The sequence below is a fragment of the Pyrus communis genome, chromosome 17 (assembly GCF_041283825.1).
Source record: "Pyrus communis isolate YQ-2024b chromosome 17, ASM4128382v1, whole genome shotgun sequence".
NCBI classification, from domain to species: Eukaryota; Viridiplantae; Streptophyta; class Magnoliopsida; order Rosales; family Rosaceae; genus Pyrus; species Pyrus communis.
Window position 1 is genome coordinate 4147652 of NC_142581.1, and position 22954 is coordinate 4170605.

Here is a 22954-nt window from a genome sequence, read left to right on the forward strand (position 1 = left end):
TTTATATATTTTTGCTGCAGCTTACCTCTGATCAATGTACCAATTAGGGACAAAACAACTTGACAAAGAAATTAATTGACCGTCTCTGGGGCCGCTGGGCTGTGGAGAGAGAGATGAGACATATGAATTGAGTATTTGATATGTGTGCAGTTGGTTGGTGATGCGGAAAATTAATTAAAATTTCTGCATGTATAAATTTATCTTTTGCTGTCAGTTCTAAATTCGGATAAAAAAAGAAGAAGAAGGAGACATCAATTAATCGACAGTCGGTGCTCCATTTTCATGGAGAATTCCTATGATCATGGACAATGGAGGTTGGATGGGCATTAATATACGAAATCTGTAAACCCAACCACCACTTTCCACCACCCCCATGCATGCCTTGCTTAATAGGGAAAAACGTCGAGCAGTACTACTACTAGTCACCTACTGCAAGAGCAATACATATACATATATCAAAATTTAATTCTGGACCCAACCAACTTTATTTATCTAATATAACCAAAGCAATCATGCTATTCATCTACCTACTGATTAAACAAAATAATACAACTTTTTCAATTCTTTCTTAATACTTAAAACAAATTAGAAAGGAAAGGAGATTAAGAAATATTATGTTTTTTGGGTAAGGATAATACTTGCATTCTCCTATCGGGGATGATCTCATTCTCCCTTGTGAATAACATATTTTAACCGTACAATTTTCATAAAATTAACCGTTCAATTTCTTAATCTTCATTTAAAGATCAACTCCACTAAAAATCATTTCAATTATAGATCATTTAGTCATTCAAATGTATAAAACAAATCGACGGTGTAGATGCTAAGTAATATATATATTCATGATAAACTGTTGTAGGTACAAACTAATATATTCAGGATAAACCATCCGTTTATTTGATGTATGTGAATAATTAAACGATCTCCAATTCGAATGGATTGATCTTCAAATAAAGATTAATAAATTGAATGGTTATGATCGTTGATTTATTCGGTCAAGATACGTCATTTGTAAATAGAATAACGTAAAAAGTTCTTCCTTGATAGTATTGGAAATTTGGCAAACATTAAAAAAAACTTGGTACCAGAATTGATTAAAGTTGTAATCTATTTTCTTCTCGTGCTATAAGTTGGGAAAGGTTGTAATATTTGTGACTTTCCTGGCACCTTTCCCTTCATATTTGTCATGAAATTTGTGACATTAGGGAAGTCTTTTATACAATTCACATGAAGTCCAATAGTTGTTACTTGTTATGATAAATTTAATGTCCGTATCCCATTTACCATTCAAGTTTGTCATAAAAAGTAACCATACTTTTTTTTTAATGTACATCAAGTGACTGAGTTCAGGTGGATTGTAATTGTCGTCTTACTTGTTTGGTGGCTTCTTTGTGTAATTTTTGAAATGAGAGGGTTAAACCGTCACATAATATAATTGAATCGATAATTTATAATTAATGAATCAATAACATCAAGTTGTATTGTACTGCAGTGACGATTGGAATGAAGTAAATTTCGGCAGGGTAGTTGGTACTTAGTAGAAACTGACAAAGTACTAGTCCTAAGGAATAACCTGATTAATTGCATAAGCAAACAACAGCAAAAGGAATTACCTGATTAATTGCATAAGCAAACAACCGCAAAGCATATTAAACCTACTAATTAAATGCTCGCCAGAAATGCTGAAATTAGTCTCTTTCCTAAAACGTCACCGTCAAGTGTACTTCCAACGGCGACACACCATAAAATTCAAATCAAAGTATGCATGCATGTGCTTTCAAGTTTTAAGACAAATGGGAGTATCCAAATTCTTCAAGAACTTTTAATGAGTGGGTCTTAGCTACATTTCATAATTCTAGAACACGATAGAATCTTATTTCATTTAGTGAGATCGATTGTATAAATAATACAAAACTTTAGCAACATCTCACAACCACCAACCCTAATTCATCATCATTGGAGAAAATCGAGGCCACAACAAAATTCCAATATAATTGTGAGTGGTACCTAATTATTCATATGAACACTAACATACTATATATAGTTGTTTATTGGTGTTTTTAAGATACACAATAATGAATTTGTTACCAATATCTATATATAGACAAAATGCAAGTAAAGAAGGATTGAAATAGAAAGAAAAAAAACGTATATTTCTATACATTTCTCTCCAAATTTTTTTAGTGCAGGTTGACTATTTTGAAGTGATAATAACAACAGTCTAAGATTCATCATGTATAATATGTGTGTGTATGTGCAAAGAAGTCTAAGGACTGAGAGTCTTTATCTTAGCATACATTTCTCAAACGTATAAACTCAAAAGTTTTAGAAAGTTTGAAATAGCAAAAGATAACTATAATTCAAAATTTAAATTCCCCTTAATTTGTGCTTCAAGTTACCATCTCACGCATTATGGTGAGGTTGAGCATAGGGTTCAAACTTGAATGAGTTGTGAACCACTTCCTACTTTCTAAAAAACATGAGTTAAGCTAGTTCGGTAAAATTGCATGCCTGTTTTTATACTCAATTTCAAACTGTAAAGATAGAGAATTGGATTGTAAAAGAAGTTTACATATTAGATTAATTAGAGTCAATAAGTTAACTGTTTCGATATAAAAGTGTTACCTTAATCATCAAATGACCAAAAGACGAAACAAGAAACTTGTAGTTCGGAGTATTAACCCAAAAGAGAGGAAAGCCCAAAAAAGTTATGAAGTTGCTAACCATAATATATTCCACACCCTCTCTATTAGTCTATAAATACATATTTAAACCTCCTCACAAGTAACCAACGAACCCACGCAGCCCACCTTCTCAACTCACCCATCTGCCATTTGCCACCGCTCCCTCAGATCATCAGTCGTCACACTCCTCTCTGCCTCCTTTTAACTTCTCTCTACATGCTTTACCAATCACAATGGGCAACCTCTGCGCCATCCTCGCACCCAAACCCACCAAGCGAAAGCCCATAAAGCGCCTCCCCAACCCGCCGCCGCAACCCAATTCCAGCAGCCGCTGGACCCGGGTGCGATCCTCCCGGAAAGAGAAGCTCGAGGACGCTCTAATCCATGAACAAGCTCTCGCCGCCGCGATTCTGTTCCAGCAGCACCAGCAAAACGACTCTCTGCCATTTGATCGCTCCGCCTCCCTCCGCTACCCCAACTCCAGCTCCAAAAAGGGCAGCAACGCCCTGCCCCGCAGCTCCAGCTCCCGCGCCAGGTCCCTCACCGACCCCCTCCTCCAGCCCCACCAGCTTGTTAATCAGGTTTGTGTTAGCGGGCTTGATAAATTTTGTTAATTTGGATTAAATTTCTTTAATTTTGGATTAAAAGTTGGAACTTGGAGTGGATTATGGAGTTAATTTGCAATTTCCCTTCTGAGTATTTTGGAAATTTAGGATTTTTTTGTGGGTTAGTTAGTGATTAATGATTGTGATTATTTAGAAAATTTCCCCTTTTTTTTCTTGGAATTGAAGAAATGACGGCTGAAATGTGTAAACTTGGTGATTGTCTGCGTACATATTTAAGGATGTTGGATTTTTGTTTAACTAAATTTCGTATGTAGGAATTTGTTTTACCCTTTGGATGAAATTAACTTGCATTTTAAGGATGGCCGTGTATATTCCGAATGTCGGATAATGGCGGGTTTAAACTGTCATGATCATGTAAATAATGGCGCAGAGAATCGCCGTGATGTTTATGATGTTGTTGTATGGAATTTCTTTGTTGTGATTGTTCAAATACGTTCCATTTTTCACTTATTTGATTGAGTTTTGTGTAGTTTCTGCAATTGAGTTCTCGGTTGTTGCATTGATGAAATTCTTTTGGTTCCTAAGTCCTAACAAATTTTGTGTTTTGATAGGATGTTAAACTTGATGGTCTAGAAACCGACCATTTTGTCCTTGTACATGGAGGTGGCTTTGGTGCTTGGTGTTGGTATAAAACCATAGCACTTCTTGAGGAGGGTGGTTTTAAAGTAACCGCTGTAGACTTGACCGGCTCTGGAATTCATTCATCTGATACAAACAGCGTTACAAGTCTTTCACAATATGTGAAGCCTCTTTCTGATTTTCTTGAAAACCTTCCGGAGGGAAAAAAGGTAAATTCAATTGCTTTCAAAATTTTCATCTTACTTATACTGTTGCTTTAGCTTGCATTTCTTAACAAGGCATCTTAACAATATTTCAGTACCAAACTTCACTTATAATTGGTGAAATTGAGATTGTACTATTGTCACTGTCTAAAGGATTTGTCGATAATTTGATATGCCGCTTGTATGACTTTCAAGATCTATGGCATTGTCAAGTTTGTGACTTTGCACTCTTTTCATACTTTATAACTATCTCATTTTTCAATGCCGTTCTTATAAACAAAACTAAATCAGTGATGAGTCTGATGACTGAAAAACATGTACTTGCTTTAAAGTCATGCTTAAAAATATGAACTATATTTGTTTTTTGGTACATAGATATTCGACTAGTATATGTCTTCGGTACATAACTTTTTTTCTGTCTTTCGGTTGCTGTATTATGCAGGTAATATTGGTGGGTCATGATTTTGGTGGTGCATGTATATCATATGCAATGGAGTTATTTCCACATAAAGTCGCAAAGGCCATTTTTATTGCTGCGGCAATGTTGAAGAATGGACAAAGTACTCTTGAAATATTCTCCCAACAGGTTTTCCCTCATCCTTTATCACTGGATTTGATAAATCTATAATTTTCCCTCATGTGAATGAAATTCAGAATCTGAACTACGGGATAGTTATTATTATACACGAGTATCATAATTATAAACTGAACGACCTTTATAAGAATTGTTTGAGTGAGTATGCTTAGAATTATTGCAGGCAAGTTCAGATGATCTTATGCGACAAGCTCAGGTATTTTTGTATGCAAACGGGAACGATCGGCCTCCAACTGCAATTGATCTTGATAAATCAATGTTGAAGGATTTATTATTCAACCAAAGTCCTAGCAAGGTAATGCCTCACTTCATACCGAACTTACTACGAAAAACATGCAAGTGGTTTTCCATTTTTTTCGTTTTCGTTATTAGTTTTACTAATTTCCTTTTGCTTATGTTGCTCTAGGATGTAGCGTTGGCATCCGTCTCTATGAGGCCAATTCCATTTGCCCCGGTTCTGGAGAAGCTCTCATTAACCGACTTGAAATATGGTTTGGTGAGGCGGTTTTATATAGAGACATCAGAAGACAATGCCATACCCATCACGGTCCAGGAGAGCATGATAAAAGAAAGCCCTCCAGAACAGGTCCTCCGCTTGAAAGGCGCTGATCACTCGCCTTTTTTCTCAAAGCCTCAAGCCCTGCACAAGTTATTGGTGGAGATTTCAAAGATTTCATCTACTTAGAAACACCGCCTTTTCCCGGCTAGATGTCCTCTAGAAAACCCTTCCGATCTCCGCTGGCATATGATTAAAATGCCACCGGAACCATCTGTAATTTATGCAGTTGCGTTAGCTAGGATCTCGAGTAAGCATGTAAATGCACATAGCTATAGGATAAAGTCGTGTGTTTGTGTTCGTTTTATGATACGTGTTGGCAAAAAGATGTATTTTTGAGGTAATTTTCCGATTGAATGCAATTTCGACAGAGCGTTCAGAGAATTGTTTTAAGTAGGATCAAATGAAGTTAACAACTTAACACTAACTTTGAGGAAACATACAAAGACCAGGCATGTCACGCAAAACCTTTGCGTACGGTGCAATTTCCAGATTTCCTTTCATTTAGGAGAAATCAATATCTTGTACAACCTGTTAAACCCACACGAAACAACAGGAACATAACAGATTTCTGATCAACTTGTTAGCGAGTCTGGTGTTATTGGATCACCTATTATGAACTCGTTAGCAATTCGGGTCGTGATCGGGTCACTCGTTAAGTACCCGATAAGATATCGTTTGTTAGATCTAGATATTAGATATGGTAATTTTTTTTTGCATGACCAGTTAACCGGAAACAAAACGACACGACCTGTTAACGAATTGGGTTTTTGTCGGATCACCTATTAAGAACTCATTAATTTAGCGGGTTTCACGTGAGTAGGACACAAACACGATACAAACACGACAAGCCTAAATGTGAGTAGGATACATTTTTCTCTCTCGTGAGTTAAAGTCGTTGAATCGTTGATCCGAACTCACGCTACATGTGGACTCAAACCATATTGCCAGATCAGAAATTGACCGTGTCTCTTTGGTTACAAAAACGAAATCTAAACACGAACACACCTCCCTGTTGCTTTTGCAGGGCACCAAAATTGAGGCCCCAAGAGGAAGCAAGAACAAAGTACGTTATCTATGCAATTTTTTTCGTTCTATTTTCTATTTATTTTTCTATGTATGCAAATTTTCAGATCAATTTCCATAAAGCATAGGGATATAAAATGTTTTCTTTGCCATGATCTGAGCTTTTATTCTTTATAAATTTATGAATTCCGAACCATTTGTTTCTGTTTTGCCAATTTCATGTTTGTTCTCCCTTTTTTCTGGTAATATGTCAATGCCTTATGCAATATTGTAATCATCTTTCATGTGGTTCCTCGTAAGGTCGTACATTTTCTTCTAGGGCTACTGATTTAATTTTCCTCGTTTAGCCTCTGCACTCCTCCGATTGCAGAAAACAGTTGCACAATATTTAATTTGGAGTGCAAACGGCTAAACGAGGAGTCCCAAACCAATAATCTGTTGCTGTATGGACCATATAGCGTTCATCGGTATCTTCTAGCCAGGTTTTGCATACCTCATCATGCCATATAAATCATACATTACCCAGTTTACTTGTCAAATAAGGGTCTTCTAGTGAACAATTTCTACACGTTCTTGATGAAGTTTCAAGTGCGAATGTTGCAATCCTTTGAAATAACATGTTTGGTTTGGGACTTGCTGCAGGAAATAGGAAAAGAAAATAATAAAAATGGGGCGTGGACGTGGAGTCAGCTGTGGTGGTGGACAAAGCTCTTTGGGGTATTTGTTTGGAGGTGGAGAGACTGTTAATGCTAACAAAACCCCAAAAACTACTAACAACACACCACCATCACCTCAGAATGCTAGCCCAGCTCCTGCTCCTGCTCCAGCTCCTGCTTCATCACCGATCGATAAGCAGCTTCCAGCCGGCATTCACAGCAAGCGTACGAACAATTACTTCCGAGTTGATGGCCAGAACTGCGGAAATTTCATCACGGTGCGTAGTCTTTCAATTAGTCTACTTGTTTCATAGGCTTATGGTTATAACTCTGTCTTTGTTGCATAACCATGACGTGCAAGTCTAGTCCGGCTAGGACACATGCGTCCGTTCTGTAACTGTGGATATATTATTGATAACTTGTTGGTATCGTTGTAGCAAAAAGATTGTATCAACGTGTTATCGTACAATGTCTAAAATACATACAACAGTGATGATGACAATATTTTGGGAATCTGTTGTAAACTGGTTGTGCATGATGGATGCAGGATCGTCCATCGACCAAGGTTCACTCCGCTCCCGGCGGCGGATCATCCCTTGGCTACTTGTTTGGTGGTGGGAGTGGGAACTGATTCTTGCTTTTGTAGAAATCATCGCATCAGCAACTGAATAATAGCAATGATAATATATATATATATATAATTGTGTATATATACATATATATATATATGTATATATAATTCAGAAATATGAATACCTATATACTCCAAAAATGTCATGTTTGCAAATTGTAATGTTGTATGATGGATGGAGATTTGATTACTAAATCCAAATGAAACGCATAATGCACTAGTTCAACAGTTCTTTGTACTTTCTCCTTCATACATTCACTGACTCAAGTTCGTTTTAAATTGCTTTTAAAAATGTCAAAAACGCTTTTGGACAATTAAAAGCGTTTTTAGTGACGGTTGATGGAACAAGTTAAAAGATGTTTATTGAGAGCGTCTTTAGAAGTGCTTCCTACAAAAGCATTCACAAATGGTTGCAATTCATCTAAACATATAACTTGAGACTCAATTTGAATTTGTGATTAAAACTCGAACTTAATTAAGCTCAATCAAATTAAAGATATTGCTAAAATTTCTAGCAAGATAAATCTCTTATTTGCATTTCAAATTCTTGTTCGCATTTGAGGATTATTGGTCTCTGAGATTGAAAATCAATATAAATGGTCCTTGAGATTGTCCACCATCCATCATTTTGGTCCTTCTGTTAAAAACTCTTTGGGCAATTTTCAAAGCTTCGGAACTTAATCGCTTCTTAACCAAATTCGACCCATAATATATCAAAATGAAGATAGGAAAGTGTAGAACAAGATTATACCTACTTGGAAGCCCAATGGTTTCCAGAAGTGGCCGGAAAATAGCCTCAAAGGTCTGCAGGAAAACTGGAAAACTCTCCGAAAATTGGGTAAACTTTAAACGTTCATAACTTCTTCAATACTCAACGAAATCGAGTGATTAAAAAATGAAAATCATACTTCTCGATAAGACAAAGAGAATGGTACCTTTCTCGATGGCTAACATGCAGTGGTTTGGCCGAAATACGGCTCAAAAGTGGCTAACTCGAAAATGGTTAGTTACTTTCGAGCCGTTTTCCAGCAAAAAAAAGGTGAATTAGCAGTCAAGAAAGGTACCATTCTCTTTGTCTTGTCGAGAAGTATGATTTTCGTTTGTGAATCACTCGATTTCATTGAGTATTGAAGAAATTATGAACATTTAAAGTTTACCCAATTTCCGGCGAGTTTTCCAGTTTTCCGGCCATCTCTGGCAACCATTGAGTTCCTAAATAGGTATAATCTTGTTCTACACTTTTCTATCTTCATTTTGATAAATTATGGGTCGAATTTGGTTAAGAAACGATTGAGTTACAAAGTTTTGAAAATTGCCCAAAGAGTTTTGAATAGAAGGACCAAAATGATGGACGGTGGACAATCTCAGCTCAGGAACAATTTCTATTGATTTTCAATATCAGGAACCAAAGTAATGAGTTATGCAAATTTCAGGGACCATTTTGGCTATTTAGCCGAATAAATAGAGACTGAACAAGAAAAGAGAAAGAAGCGTATTCCTTTCAGCTTGTACAAACGATATTTTATACTAATCTATATTATAATTTAAACTCAAGTCGCAATGATTTGAAGAAGATAAACTAATCTCCACAAAATAAAAATTGTATTGCAATTTTTGAATCCACAAGGAAAGGCAAAAATAGAAAATGCAATGTAGTTTTTCTGAGCGTGCATGATTTTAAGTGTTTAATATTATTAAGGGACAAAAACATTACCTTTCATTTTTTTTATAAATATGATCAGCTAGTGGTTTCGTCATAACAGTTCATCATTTCGTTAGGGGACAAGAAGACTTACATATACATTTCAGCCCTCCCTTGATTATTGTCGTGGGATTCACCAATACCAAAAATTAAACCCAAAACATGCTATGTGAAATACAAACTTTAAATTTATCTCTAATCGCTGGACCGACCATGGTGGTTATCATTGGAAAATGATTCTTGCCGGATCATTTTCCGTTATCATTACCTTCCATTCACTAAATTACTGATTTTTCTTTAAATAGATAAATAACGACACCGAGTAAAAACGAAACTTATAGACGATAATAGCCGTCCACAATCGCACACGAAACTCCAACAAACTGATAGATAGACTTAAAGCCTCGGCTAGGGTTTTCGTCTCTCTCTCTCTCTCTGTGTCTCTGCTGCAAAACATATACCAAATTGCAGCTGCAGAGAGCTCTAACAATGACGACTGTGGTGCCAACCTCCGAGGAAGATCCCGCTCTCGCCGTCGTCCGATTCACCTCCGAGCTCGCCTGGGCCGACGCCGGCCACGAGGTACTCTTCTCTCTCCTCCTCCAATTTCCCTCCCCATTTTCCTCTGTGCATTTAGGTCAAGATGTGATTGTGTTGTAATTTATTCCATCTCTAACTTGGTGGTTGGATGCTTTCTGCCCAGTTTTTTTAATCGAGTAATTGAACTGAGTTTTTGGGTTTGCTAGTATTAATCTGTGATTAGATATTGGATTGCTCCACCCCCCCACCCCCCCCCCCCCCCCCCCCCCCCAAAAAAAAATTTTAGTCCTTTATTGCGTACTACGTGCTTAATCTCGAAACTCGGTTTTAATTGTAATGCTTACGAATCCGAAACTTGGGTTTGCGGTGACAAAAACATTGGGCAAATGTATTTCCGCATTCTGCATTTGGTAATTGTGAAGTAAGAATTGATATTTCACCACCATTTTTGCCCAACGAAAGAAATCCGAGATACGCCTGTCTGTATAATGTATATAGATACTGTGCATATGCATATCACTACGGAAGTTGGTGAATTTCTTGTAGGCCAATTCGGCAACTTTTTGCTCAATCTCTCATGGAGTAAAATTCTCATCAGTACGAGTCAAGGGAATAACCCTTGTTCTTTGATTTCCATATAAAGGAAGAGATTTATCTTTGTCATGATTATCTGCCAGGTTGCTGAGCCGCAAGTTACTAGACTATGTGCTGAAGCCCAAGATTGCGTGGTAATGGACAGGTGGTTCGATTTGGTGTCCCTTATGCTTACTTCGGCTGAGGTCATATTGTCAAAGGTCTCGGAAAAAGGTACAATCTGTATTGTTAGATGTTTATGTACTCTTTAAATGGATAAAGAGGCTTATTATTGCATTGCACACCGGTGCAGAGGTTTTTCTTCCAATTCTCGTTCATCCACTATTGTATCAATGTTTACTTGAAGTTCCTTAGTCTAATTACTTCAAAATTCTGCATGTGTTTTTGGTCAGTTATGTAGATTCTACCATTGTAGCAATTGAAACTCATAATATTCTTTAAAATGTTCTTATTAACAATTTTGGATGATATGGACTTAGTATCAACTCATTCAATTAGTAACGACAATTAAATGCCATCTTAATGGTTTTGTCAATGTTCATCATAACAAATTCATGAATTTTTTTTTCCTTCTAGATCTTGAGTGCATATTCACTGTTATCTGCAATGTTGTTACAAAGTCTGAAAGTCCAGATGAAGCACTGGAGATGGCAAAACTTATATCCTCAAAGATTACTCAAAAACCAACCGACAAGCCTGCATTGCGCTTAAAGATGTATGATACCATTGTGATCATGACTTTAGCTTTTTATTATTTTGAATGTACTTCTGACTGTTTTTGTTTTGTTTACAGTTTGTTCAATCTGTACAACCTACTGGAGAACCCATATAGCCGGTTCTTAGTCTACTTGAGTGCTCTTAATTTGGCTATCCATGGGAAGGTCACTGAACATGTCATCCCTTCATTCAAAAATGTGGAAAGTTTTTTGAAAGAGTGGAATATTGAGATCTCTGATCAGAGGCAGTTATTTCTGACAATCGCTAATGTTCTGAAAGAACACAAAAAGTATGCTTTGTAATCTTTTTTCTATATGTACATGTCTTTCCTCGATTTGTTTTAAGAACAGTTAATTATATTTTCTGTTGTATTTTCAGCTTGGCAAAGGAGTCTTTCAAATTCCTGACCAAGTACTTGGCGACATTTTCTGGTGAAGATGTGCATACGTTGAGTGAAGCCAAAGAGGAAGCTATACGTACAATTGTGGAATTTGTGAAGGCCCCAGACATGTTTCAGGTATATTTGTAGGATCTTGTGGAATTTCAAAATTTTTTTGAACTAATTCTTTAGTCCATGTTTCTCTTTGGTGACTGTTCATCCTTATTTACAAAATATGTTTTTTTTTTTGTTAAAAAATTCTATTATGTGGTGGACCCAGTTAATTGTGTTGTAGTTTAGAATCAACTCTTATAAAGTAATTTATAAATATTATTGTGTTTCTGGCATTTTGAAGAAGCTACTATGCTTCCTCTGCAGTTACATATAATATCTGTATAAACATGACGGAGTGCTGGCTTAATTTCATCACTTCAAAACAACTGGTTTTTGGCAGTTGGCTCTGATGATCATATTCCCCCCTTCCATTAGGCATTTAGATAACTGATGTGTTGGTTTGTTATGCTGCAGTGTGATTTGCTAAATTTGCCTGCTGTAGAGCAACTGGAGAAGGATGCTAAGCATGCATTGGCATATCAGCTTTTGAAGATCTTTCTGACTCAGAGGCTGGATGCTTACTTGGAGTTTCAGGCTGCAAATTCTGATTTACTGAAAAGCTACGGTAAAGTTTAGTTTCATCTGACTGGGTTTTCTTCGGATTATATACATTTTTCTGTTCGTCTAAATTATGCTTTCTGAAATGTTATAGGTCTTGTCCATGAAGACTGCATAACTAAGATGAGGTTGATTTCCTTGATGGATCTTGGTTCTGATGAATCTGGACGGATTCCTTACGGTGCTATCAGGGATACTCTTCAGGTTAGGTTGGCTTACCTTTCTGGTTCTAGAAGTTTAAAACTGACATCATGGTTAATTATGCTTATGCACTTATTTTTGGCAGATTAATGATGACGAAGTTGAACTTTGGGTGGTAAAGGCAATAACTGCTAAGTTGATGGACTGTAAAATGGACCAGATGAATCAAGTGGTGATTGTGAGGTTAGTTTGTGTTTCGTACCTTCTGCGTACACACAAAGATGCATATAGTTGTTTATTCATTCTTTTAGGCTTCTTTGTTCTTGAACTGAATTGGCCTTTCATCTACAGCCGCTGTACTGAGAGAGTATTTGGGGAAGAACAATGGCTTACACTAAGAACAAAGTTAGCAACTTGGAGGGTAAGTAACTTCAACTGCTTTTTCATTTTTAACTGACCACTAAGAACCGATTCATTGCTACGGTATAACAAACCACCCTTTGTATTGCATTGTCCCTAAATCTTCATTATATAATCGTATCTTGACAGAGTTTCTCATTGTCAGGGTAATATTGCAAACGTTATCAGCACCATTCGAGCTAACAGGATAGCTGATGATGGATCACAGGCAGTGCAAGGCTTAGTTATTCGTTAGAAGCTTACGGATCTTAATGATCTTAATGTAGGTGCTTGATTGACTTACGAGAGTTTGAACGAACGAGTGTTATTGATTCCCCGTTATTTTGGAATTGGATCAAATAGTTTGAAAATTTTGACAGGAAAATAGTCTCGTGTTGGTTAGAAATGGTATAACATTATACTCTTGCGAAATGATGATCTACTGCTTATATCAGTAGCAACTTCTGTTGCGTTTAACAGGAAAATTCTCTTGTCCGGAAGTTGTAATGGAGCATATTCCAGCCAAATTGAGGATCGTATGAAACTGTTTTTGTAAGCACTTTTGTTGACAAGTGCTTTTATTAAAAATACACAAGGTTTTACAAAAATCAGTGTTTCTTGGAAAAAGGCTTGGGCGTGCTTTTTGGAGAAGCACTTGGCATGTGCTTGTTTAGAGAACGCTTCTATCTAGAAGCACTTTTAAGTTTCTCCCGCAATTGTGTGGTTGTAAGTGCAGTTAGTTTGTAGAAATAGTTCTGCAATATAACGCAATGGCAGGCACTGCAAGTGATTCAGCATTCAATTGGGTTCAAACACAATAGATAAGAAAAAACACACTCATATCATGGTCATGTTAAACTTATTCCAGTAATCGGATTCAGTTACATAAACCACAACCAAGACCAAAACATAGAACACTAATCCTTATAAAGTGAAACATACTAACCTGAAGAATTTCCACTGGAAGTAGCCATGAATGTTCACTGTTAATCCAAACGCAGCAACTCTTCTTCTCTCTGTCAGGATGCTTTTACTCTAACCAAGAATAGGACTTGGTTCCAACAAGAGCCCGCACCTGTGAGAGGAGAGAATGCCATATATATATATATATACACATATCCTTCTCATATTAGCATGTGGATTCCCTATTAGAATCCTTATGGGAAACAACTTATGTTTTCCTATATCAGTTTCCTTCTGCAATAAAATCCTTTATTGACAAGAACTGATATTCATCTTCATATAAGACTTTCTTATCCTTATTGGATTTGAATAGCTAATGCCCGATCATCTTATCTCATGTTTATACTTTTACATTCTCCCACTTGAACATGAGACAAAATCAAACATAGCTATTACCAATCATAAGAAGTGATCACATAGCCTTATCCAAGATCCCACCATCATGACCAATGTCTCGTTACATCTCAAAATACAAGAACCAAGATTCTCAGACTACAACCAAAATGCAGTATTAAATCTAAGCTCACATGTACTCAATTTGTAAATATGACTCATGATTCAAAATAACATAAACAGTCTAGACTATGCTCCCACTTTTCAAAAGATCACAGCACATAACAATCTTCATTGAAAAGCAACATTTTAAAGACTGAAATACAAAATTCATTAACTATAAACTTTAAAACAGACAAACTGTTTCTCCAAAGTATCAAATGAATCTAAACTTTTAACATGGTCTATCTCCAATACTACAATACTTTCAAAACTTAAAGCATTCAGTCTCAGGACAAAGACACTTATTAAAACACAAAATCAAACTAGCAAACTAGCTATAACTTAACCTCAGTTTGTCAGAGCTGCACTCATTCATCTATTCTTCACAGCTGCAACTCCAAAGCCTCAAAACAAGCTTGATTACTCCCACTGATCAAAACTTTCTAGCACTCCCATCAAAGAAACATGCTTTCTAAATTCTCCAACAGGCAGTGCCTTAGTCAACGGATCAGCAAGCATCATTGTAGTGCTTATGTGCTGTACTTCGATAGTTCCTTTCTTGACTTCCTCTCTGACCTTAAGAAATTTGACATCCATCAAGCGTGAAGCTGAAGTTCGCCTATTATTCTTGGCAAAGAATACAGCCGAGTTGTTGTCACAGAACATCTTAATAGGCTTCTGGATCGTATTTACAACCTTTAAATCTGTTAAGAAATTTTTCAACCATGCTGCTTGCTTCATGCCTTCAAAGCAAGCTACAAACTCAGCCTCCATAGTAGACGTAGCTATAACAGTTTGTTTTGCACTTTTCCATGAAACTGCCCCTCCATTAAGCATGAAGATATAACCCCCAGTTGACTTCCTATCATCCACATCTCCAGCCAAATCCGAGTCTGTGTATCCCATAAGTTCCAAAGAATTGGTTCTACCATACACCAACATATGATTCTTGGTTCTCTGCAAGTATCGCAGAACTTTCTTGGCTGCTACCCAATGTGCTTCACCTGCATTTGCTTGAAATCTGCCTAGCAAGCCAACGATAAAGGCAATATCCGGCCTTGTACAGATAGTTGCATACATGAGACTTCCCACTAAAGAAGCATAAGGTTTAGCTTGCATTCTCTTTGCTTCCAAATCAGTTTTTGGACATTGATTCTTCGAGAACTTATCACCTTTATTGACCGGAACTTGACCACTATTGCAACTTTCCATATGAAATCTCACCAAGATTCTGTCAATATATGCCTTTTGAGATAAGCCAAGAAGCCTCTTTTGCCTATCTCGAACAATCTCTATTCCCAATACATAATGTGCTTCACCAAGGTCCTTCATCTCAAAGTTGTCACTAAGCATTCTTTTAGTACTTTGAAGCAATCGAGGACATGAGCTCGCAAGAAGGATGTCATCAACATAAAGTACCAAGAAAATGAATTTGGATCCTGAGAACTTGATTTATATGCAATCATCCAACTTGTTTTCTACAAAACCTTGTACAGAGACAATTTGATCAAATTTCAAGTACCATTGCCTTGACGCTTGTTTTAAGCCGTATATTGACTTATTGAGCTTGCATACCATACTTTCCTTCCCCCTTTCAACAAATCCAACAGGTTGCTTCATATAAATGTCTTCTTGTAGATCTCCATTAAGAAAGGCTGTTTTTACATCCATTTGATGTAACTCAAGATCAAAATAAGCAGCCAAGGACATTATAACTCGCATAGAATCTTTAGAGGAAACTGGAGAGAAAGTGTCATTGTAATCGATTCCCTCTCTCTGAGTAAACCCCTTAGCAACCAACCGTGCTTTATATCTTTCAATTCTTCCATTAGCATCCCTTTTCGTTTTATATACCCACTTGCAACCTATTGGCCGAATTTCAGAGTTTGAATCAACCAGTGTCCATACTTGATTTTTGAACATTGATTCTAATTCATCCTTCATAGCATTGTTCCATAGAACTGATTGAGGACTTTCAATTGCTTGAGTATATGTAAGAGGGTCATCACTGTCACCTATGTCGAACTCACTCTCTTGCAAATACACATAGTCACTTGTTGCAGTGGATTTTCGGGCTCTTGTTGATTTTCTGATTTCAACATGAGATGGAACTGATGCTGGTGATTCTTCAAAAGAAGTCAATATTTCAGGTTGTGTTAATTGATCGACTGCTGCAGTGTTGTCAACTTGAACCCCCAATTCTTCACTCATATCCTCTGTAGCAGCCGTCAATGGATTAGAAAACAGTGGAACATGAGTGTAGTCCATTGCCACAAGGTCATCACCATCTTGATGTATCTCTTGAAATACAAAAGCTTCCCTTGACAAATGTGAGACATCTTGATCTTCCAAAAAAACTGCATTATTTGTTTCCTGGATCCGAGTGTGACTTTGTGGGATATAGAACCTGTATCCTTTTGATTTCTCAGGATAACCAATGAAGTAACATGACTGAGTCCTTGGATCCAGCTTTCTTTCATTAGGATTATAGAACCTAGCTTCCGCTCTACAACCCCAAACATGGAAATAAGTAAAACTGGGAACTCTCCCATGCCATAACTCATAAGGTGTGGTAGATACTGCCGTGCTTGGAACTTGATTCAATATATGATTAGCTGTTTTCAAAGCTTCTCCCCACAGAAATCCTGGCAATTTTGATCTTGACATCATACTTCTCACCATACCAATGAGGGTCCTGTTTCTTCTTTCAGAGACACCATTCTGTTGAGGCGTTCCAGGTGTGGTGTACTGTGCCACAATCCCATTCTTCTCAAGATAGAGCGCAAATTGACCCTTTTGTTGCCCGGATTCAGTGTACCTGCCAAAGTATTCACCTCCCTTGTCTGATCTAACAATTTTTATGACCTTCCCTAACTGTTTTTCTACTTCTGTTCTATATTTGACAAAACAACTAAGGGCTTCTGATTTCTCTGTAATAAGAAAAGTATAACCGAGCCTAGAAAAATCATCAATGAAGTTGATAAAATACCTATGACCACAAATTGTTTTGACTGGGAAAGGACCACAAATGTCAGTGTGTATGACCTCTAATAACCCTTGACTTCTCTTAGCATCCATTTTTCTGAAATTAGTCATTTTGCCTTTTAAACAGTCAACACACTCATTTCCAGAAGTAAAATCTAATTTTGGAATCAATTCTGCCTTTGAAAGTTTCATTATTCTTTCTTTAGAAATGTGCCCTAGCCTCTTATGCCAGAGAATATAAGAAGTGTCAGTTCCTAGCGTCCTTTTGAAACCAACATTCAAAATTGAGTGATTATTTGACTCTATTGAACATTCTAAACTCCACAGATTATCTAATAGAAGGGCAGTACCTAAAACAGAATTTAGACAGTTCTTTTTAAAGATTTTCAAACACTCATCATCAGCAAGGAAAGCAAGACCGTCTTTGACAATTTTAGAGGCAGAAATTAAGTTTCTTCTCATCTTTGGCACATAGAGCACATCTTTTAATTTTAAAACAAAACCAGAAGTTAACTTTAAATTCACAATCCCTATTGAATGAACTGCAACCCTAGTCCCTTCCCCTACATAAACATTGTATAAAGTATCACCAATTTCCTTTTGTTTTTGAAAACCATTTAAAGAGTTAGTTATATGTACTGAGCATCCAGTATCAAACCACCAAGAATCAACAGGTACTTCGCAAAGGTTTGATTCAACACATACAAGTACTTGTTCCTTTTCTTTACTCTTCACATAATCTTTGAAAATTTCACAGTTGACTTTTAAATGGCCCTTAGTTTTGCACCAAAAACATTTAAGCTTAGACACATCTTTAGGTTTAGCCTTAAACTTATTAGACTTTCTAGGGGAGTCAACTACTTTAGCAGAATTACTGAACTTATTAGAATTCTTAAATGGTTTAGAATTCTTACCGGAACCATAAGAGCCTCTGTTGTTGAACGGCTTCTTCTCATTTGCTATCTGCACAAAGTTGATATCCTCAATCTCTTTGTTTCTTTCTTGTTTTTGACGAGCTTCTTCTTGCACACATTGTGCAATCAATTGGTCAACATCCCAGTTTTTATCTTGAGTGTTATAAGAAATCTTCAATTGGCTATATCTGTTGGGGAGTGCTTGGAGGATCATGAACACTAGCTGTTTCTCACCAATATTTATGTCCATTGTATTGAGTCTTTCTGCAGCATCGGTCATCTTCATTATATGATCCCTAATGGAGCCAGTACCCTCCATCTTGTAAGTAGTCAATAGAGACATATACTGACTTACTTCAGCTTTCACAGATTCTTGAAATTTCTTCTCTATGGCATTCAGATAGTCAGCAGCCACATCATGTTTCTTAATTCCTCCTCGAATAGTATCAGTCATGCCATTCTCTAGAATGGACAGTGCCACCTTATTGGCTCTTGTCCATCTCTCATAATCAGCCTTTTCAGCTCTGGTGCTCTGATACCAAATTGTCACATCCCGGCCCGGGGCGGATCACTTCCCGGGCCCGCTCCACCACCGTAGCACGATATTGTCCGCTTTGGGCTCCAACCACACCCTCCCGGTTTTGTTTTTGGGAACTCACGAGCAACTTCCCAGTGGGTCACCCATCATGGGATTGCTCTAGCCTCCTTCTCGCTTAACTTCGGAGTTCCGATGGAACCTGAAGCCAGTGAGCTCCCAAAAGGCCTCGTGCTAGGTAGGGATGAGAATATACATATAAGGATCCCCCTGGGCGATGTGGGATGTCACAATCCACCCCCCTTAGGGGCCCGACGTCCTCGTCGGCACACACGGGACCAGGGTTAGGCTCTGATACCACATGTTAAACTTATTCCAGTAATCGGATTCAGTTACATAAACCACAACCAAGACCAAAACATAGAACACTAATCCTTATAAAGTGAAACATACTAACCTGAAGAATTTCCACTGGAAGTAGCCATGGATGTTCACTGTTAATCCAAACGCAGCAACTCTTCTTCTCTCTGTCAGGATGCTTTTACTCTAACCAAGAATAGGACTTGGTTCCAACAAGAGCCCGCACCTGTGAGAGGAGAGAATGCCATATATATATATATACACATATCCTTCTCATATTAGCATGTGGATTCCCTATTAGAATCCTTATGGGAAACAACTTATGTTTTCCTATATCAGTTTCCTTCTGCAATAAAATCCTTTATTGACAAGAACTGATATTCATCTTCATATAAGACTTTCTTATCCTTATTGGATTTGAATAGCTAATGCCCGATCATCTTATCTCATGTTTATACTTTTACAGGTCAGGCTTACCCATAGCCTTTAAGTCTAGCCAGATTACTCTAATGTTGCTCATCATCTCCCAATCGTATCGTTGATCTCTGAGAAGATCGTCTCAGATATGCATTGAACGGATTCATTCGTAGCGCAACCTGGCATGCTAGCAAAGGCATCCTCGTTGTTCCTTTTACCGTAGTTTTGATGTAATTGCAATGCAAACTCAAGCCCCCTCACAACGTCGTTCATTGACGGCCTTTCCATCCCACTGTCATTGATGCAACTCATAGCAATTTCCACATACTTGTTCAAATAGTCGGTTTCAATCTTACCCTTCATGTTCGGATTGATGATTTGATCAAGTTCCCCGTCGCGATGACAGCTCTTGGTCCACTCAACCAAGTTCATTTGCCTTGTCTCCACTGCATGCACCACAGCTGGTCTTGCGCACAATACTACACCGAATGAGTACACATTGGACTTCACCGTTAGTTGTTGACGTCAGTAGTATTCCGGGTCTAGATACCCGAAACTGCCTTTCACGGCCGTGCTAATGTGGGTCTTGGACATGGTGGCCGTGCCCACTTTCGACAATCCGAAATCCGAAACCTTGGCCACCCATTTCTCATCCAATAAAATGTTTGTGCTCTTCACATCACGGTGGATGATAGTGCCCTGAGCATCACTGTGAAGGTAGCGCAACCCTTGCGCGGCGCAATGCAAATTTGGAGCCGTTGTCCCCAGGAGAGAGGTGGGTTGTCGGTGTGGTAGAGATGGTCGGCAAGGGTCCCACGTGCCATGTAATCGTACACCAATATCATCTCATTATTATAAGTACAATACCCAATGAGAGACACCAAATGGCGGTGTTTGAGTTGTGATAGCAGCTCAATTTCCGTCTTGAACTCGCGGGCTCCCTGCGATGATTCGGGTTTCAACCGTTTGGTTGCAACGGGAGTGGCCCCGCCGTTGATATGCCCTCTGTACACGTGACCGAAGCCGCCAACACCAACAATGAAACTCTGGCTGAAGTTTTGGGTGGTTGCTTTGATCTCTGCCAGTGAAAAGTAACAGCGCAAATGTGGTGGTAAAGATGATGACCCATCTGAGGCAGTGTCCTTGACTTTCTGCCGCCGCCTAAAAACCAAGAACCCAAGGACAGAGAGTCCAAGTATGCCGGAAGCTACACCAATGACCGCGACAAGAAAAGGAGTTCTTGATCCGGTGCTAGGTTTTGATGGTGTTCCCTTTGCTCGGGCTACAGGAGGTGGTTGGGGGCTTGGTTCGACGAGATTCCGATTCGCACTGAGTTTGAACATTTCGAGTCCGTTCAAGATCGCGTCCGTCTTGCTTGCTTCCAGTGCAATAAAGAGATCGACTTTCTTCAGGATCGCAGGGTTCCCCGACATGAACACAACGTAGTCTCTATACAGTGGTCTTCCATTTCCTCCACTCCATGCGATTATATCCGCCTTCTGCTTAACGGATTGATTGGCGATGTAGATATGAAATAGCCTGTCTCCGGGCATGGTAACATCACTTTCAGACTCACAAAAATGAAGCCTAACCAAGTAAGCAAACATTGAATCCACAGGGAAGTTCCAGGTGAGATTGTAGCTTTTGTTTATGGTCTTGTGCATGCCCATTGAGCGGCCAGTTCGGTAAATTTCTTTCGGAGCAGAGTACTCTGGTATTTCAGAAAAGTCAAGCTGAACGCTACTGTTTATTCGTAAAACACTAAACTTCCTACTTAAATCGTCTAAGTATTGCTCCTCGTGTCCCAAACCGTTCCAAGTGCGGTACATATCTGTGGCCTGGTCGGAATACAGCCACGTGCCACCGATATTGATTCGGTACACTATCTCCAGAGCAGTGTTGTTCTCGATGCGAATCGTGTTTTCGCTGCCTACATAAGCAACCCCAACTGGGCTGTGGGGTGAAGTGTAGTAAAGATATGGGGGCATGGAGATAATTTCAATCCCATTGATAAACGCGTAGGCATCTGGGCTTGCTTTGCTTGGAGTGAACGTGATATTCAAATTGTGTCCTGACTCAGTGTGGAGGCAGAACTCTCTGTATATAGTATACGGGCCAGAAGCATCAGCCGTGGCTGAAGCGTTGAAGTCGTGGAGAAGGGTAAAGCCACCGGCTTTGACTGAGAAGAGGGCTTGGGATTGGTTGAAGTTGGGGGCGTATGAAGCTGGGTAGAAATACAAGCGGAAGAACTTTGGGCCGGAAGAGTGGAAATGTGTAGGTAAATTCAAAGCGGGAAAGCCTTGCTGTGCTGTAAGGCGCTTGGCCGGAATAATTGGGGAAAGGTGCTTCTTTGGATATGGATTTGTTACCAGCTGCTCCGAATGGAAAAAAAGATGTGTCAATATCTCCATCCCAATATCGGGAGTGTAGGCCGTATTCGGTACCGGAAGAGCCACATCGAAGGGTGATTTGTTCAGGCGGATCGTAGATTGGCAGCGAGTCCCCGGCCATGTGTATGGTTATCAGGTGGCAAAAAAGGGGAAGGAGAAGAGGAGCGAGAGTTTTATTAGTGTGTTTGCTGTTGGGGTTGTTCATGATTGTAAGAAAAACATAGAAAGGGTGACGTGTTGCCTGTTTAACTAATTTTCTCACTGGAATTTGGAGTCTCTTGATGAGGCCGTTTACATGCTATTCGCATTGTATGTCTGTGAATGATGACTCACTCGATGTATATCTTCTTGGCATGGTACGTGGTTCTCGTCAATTCAATCAGAGGATGTGGTTGGAGAAATAATACCACATTTCTGGAGATACAGTAAAATCTCTTATTATTTACTTGTGTGTTTATTGTCACATCATCATAAAATTCTTCAGATCAGCGTTGGCCTTTGATGTAGAAAAGAACGACCTTTATGCTAACCAAAATTGTCATTAGCATCAGCTTTATGAGCAGCTCCTCCTCCTCTGTAACTAAAATCGGAGTGAGAATAATGTGTTGTGGTGTATGGCACTTGGCGGACTGAGGACGACAACATTGAAGGTGGTGCTTTGGATATGGATGTGATACCAGCTGCTTGGTGTGCTTCTAAAGGGGAAAATGTTTGAGTAAGTATCTCCATTCCAATTTCGTTTATCTTACCGATCGAATATGCTGCTGGAATAACCACAGTTTATGGTGATATCTTCCACTGGAGTGTAGATCGTTGGTGTATCTCCTAAAGAAAGTTAATGTTCCACCATAGAACCAATTGGCAATATGAAGAATAGCGCAACTTATTTTTAAGTCCATGCATGGTGGACGTACAATAGGGTGACAATGGTGTGCAAATACAAACAAGGAAAGGTAAACAAGAAGAGTCAGCCAGGGTTTGTTCAAAGTCTTTGCATAGAAGAGACTTGCGCTGAAGCATCGCTTGAGCAATTTCCATTCCTTTTCCTCTATCACATTGGATGGATGTATCTTCCTGTCATGATGTGTACACTTTTACTTAAGACTTGTGTTCTTGACTACGGGATAACACACCCGAGTTAAATATTTTGCTTGGTTCCCAATGAACGACACAAATAGCTTTGCCCGGAAGTAGT

The 22954-nt window shown here is 38.5% G+C and overlaps 3 protein-coding genes and 1 pseudogene across 3 annotated transcripts; 3 read left to right on the top strand and 1 right to left on the bottom strand.

Annotated features, from left to right (window-relative positions):
- The first annotated feature begins 2787 nt into the window (after positions 1–2787).
- On the top strand, positions 2788–5627 carry LOC137708791 (putative methylesterase 11, chloroplastic). The gene is made up of 5 exons (XM_068447942.2): positions 2788–3265; positions 3862–4098; positions 4535–4678; positions 4851–4982; positions 5094–5627. Exons 1-5 carry the CDS (start codon positions 2918–2920, stop codon positions 5370–5372), a joined length of 1140 nt encoding a protein of 379 aa, XP_068304043.2. The 5' UTR covers positions 2788–2917; the 3' UTR covers positions 5373–5627.
- Positions 5628–6225: 598 nt separating this feature from the next.
- On the top strand, positions 6226–7784 carry LOC137749294 (protein SPIRAL1-like 2). The gene is made up of 3 exons (XM_068489393.2): positions 6226–6309; positions 6912–7203; positions 7473–7784. Exons 2-3 carry the CDS (start codon positions 6937–6939, stop codon positions 7554–7556), a joined length of 351 nt encoding a protein of 116 aa, XP_068345494.2. The 5' UTR covers positions 6226–6309; positions 6912–6936; the 3' UTR covers positions 7557–7784.
- A 1804-nt stretch (positions 7785–9588) lies between these two features.
- On the top strand, positions 9589–13185 carry LOC137707667 (uncharacterized). Its single transcript, XM_088689513.1, has 10 exons — positions 9589–9840; positions 10476–10605; positions 10969–11107; positions 11186–11398; positions 11488–11626; positions 12017–12167; positions 12255–12364; positions 12447–12544; positions 12653–12722; positions 12867–13185. Exons 1-10 carry the CDS (start codon positions 9748–9750, stop codon positions 12954–12956), a joined length of 1233 nt encoding a protein of 410 aa, XP_088545639.1. The 5' UTR covers positions 9589–9747; the 3' UTR covers positions 12957–13185.
- A 6239-nt stretch (positions 13186–19424) lies between these two features.
- Positions 19425–22244, bottom strand: LOC148689286 (receptor-like protein kinase FERONIA pseudogene; annotated as a pseudogene).
- Positions 22245–22954: the final 710 nt, after the last annotated feature.

Coding starts and splice junctions, on each gene's coding strand:
- LOC137749294 (XM_068489393.2), top strand. CDS start 6,937: ATGGGGCGTGGACGTGGAGTCAGCTGTGGTGGTGGACAAAGCTCTTTG. Junction 7,204..7,472: donor ACTGCGGAAATTTCATCACG/GTGCGTAGTCTT, acceptor TGATGGATGCAG/GATCGTCCATCGACCAAGGT.
- LOC137708791 (XM_068447942.2), top strand. CDS start 2,918: ATGGGCAACCTCTGCGCCATCCTCGCACCCAAACCCACCAAGCGAAAG. Junction 4,099..4,534: donor ACCTTCCGGAGGGAAAAAAG/GTAAATTCAATT, acceptor TGTATTATGCAG/GTAATATTGGTGGGTCATGA. Junction 4,983..5,093: donor TCAACCAAAGTCCTAGCAAG/GTAATGCCTCAC, acceptor ATGTTGCTCTAG/GATGTAGCGTTGGCATCCGT.
- LOC137707667 (XM_088689513.1), top strand. CDS start 9,748: ATGACGACTGTGGTGCCAACCTCCGAGGAAGATCCCGCTCTCGCCGTC. Junction 10,606..10,968: donor GTCAAAGGTCTCGGAAAAAG/GTACAATCTGTA, acceptor TTTTCCTTCTAG/ATCTTGAGTGCATATTCACT. Junction 11,108..11,185: donor CCTGCATTGCGCTTAAAGAT/GTATGATACCAT, acceptor TTTTGTTTACAG/TTTGTTCAATCTGTACAACC.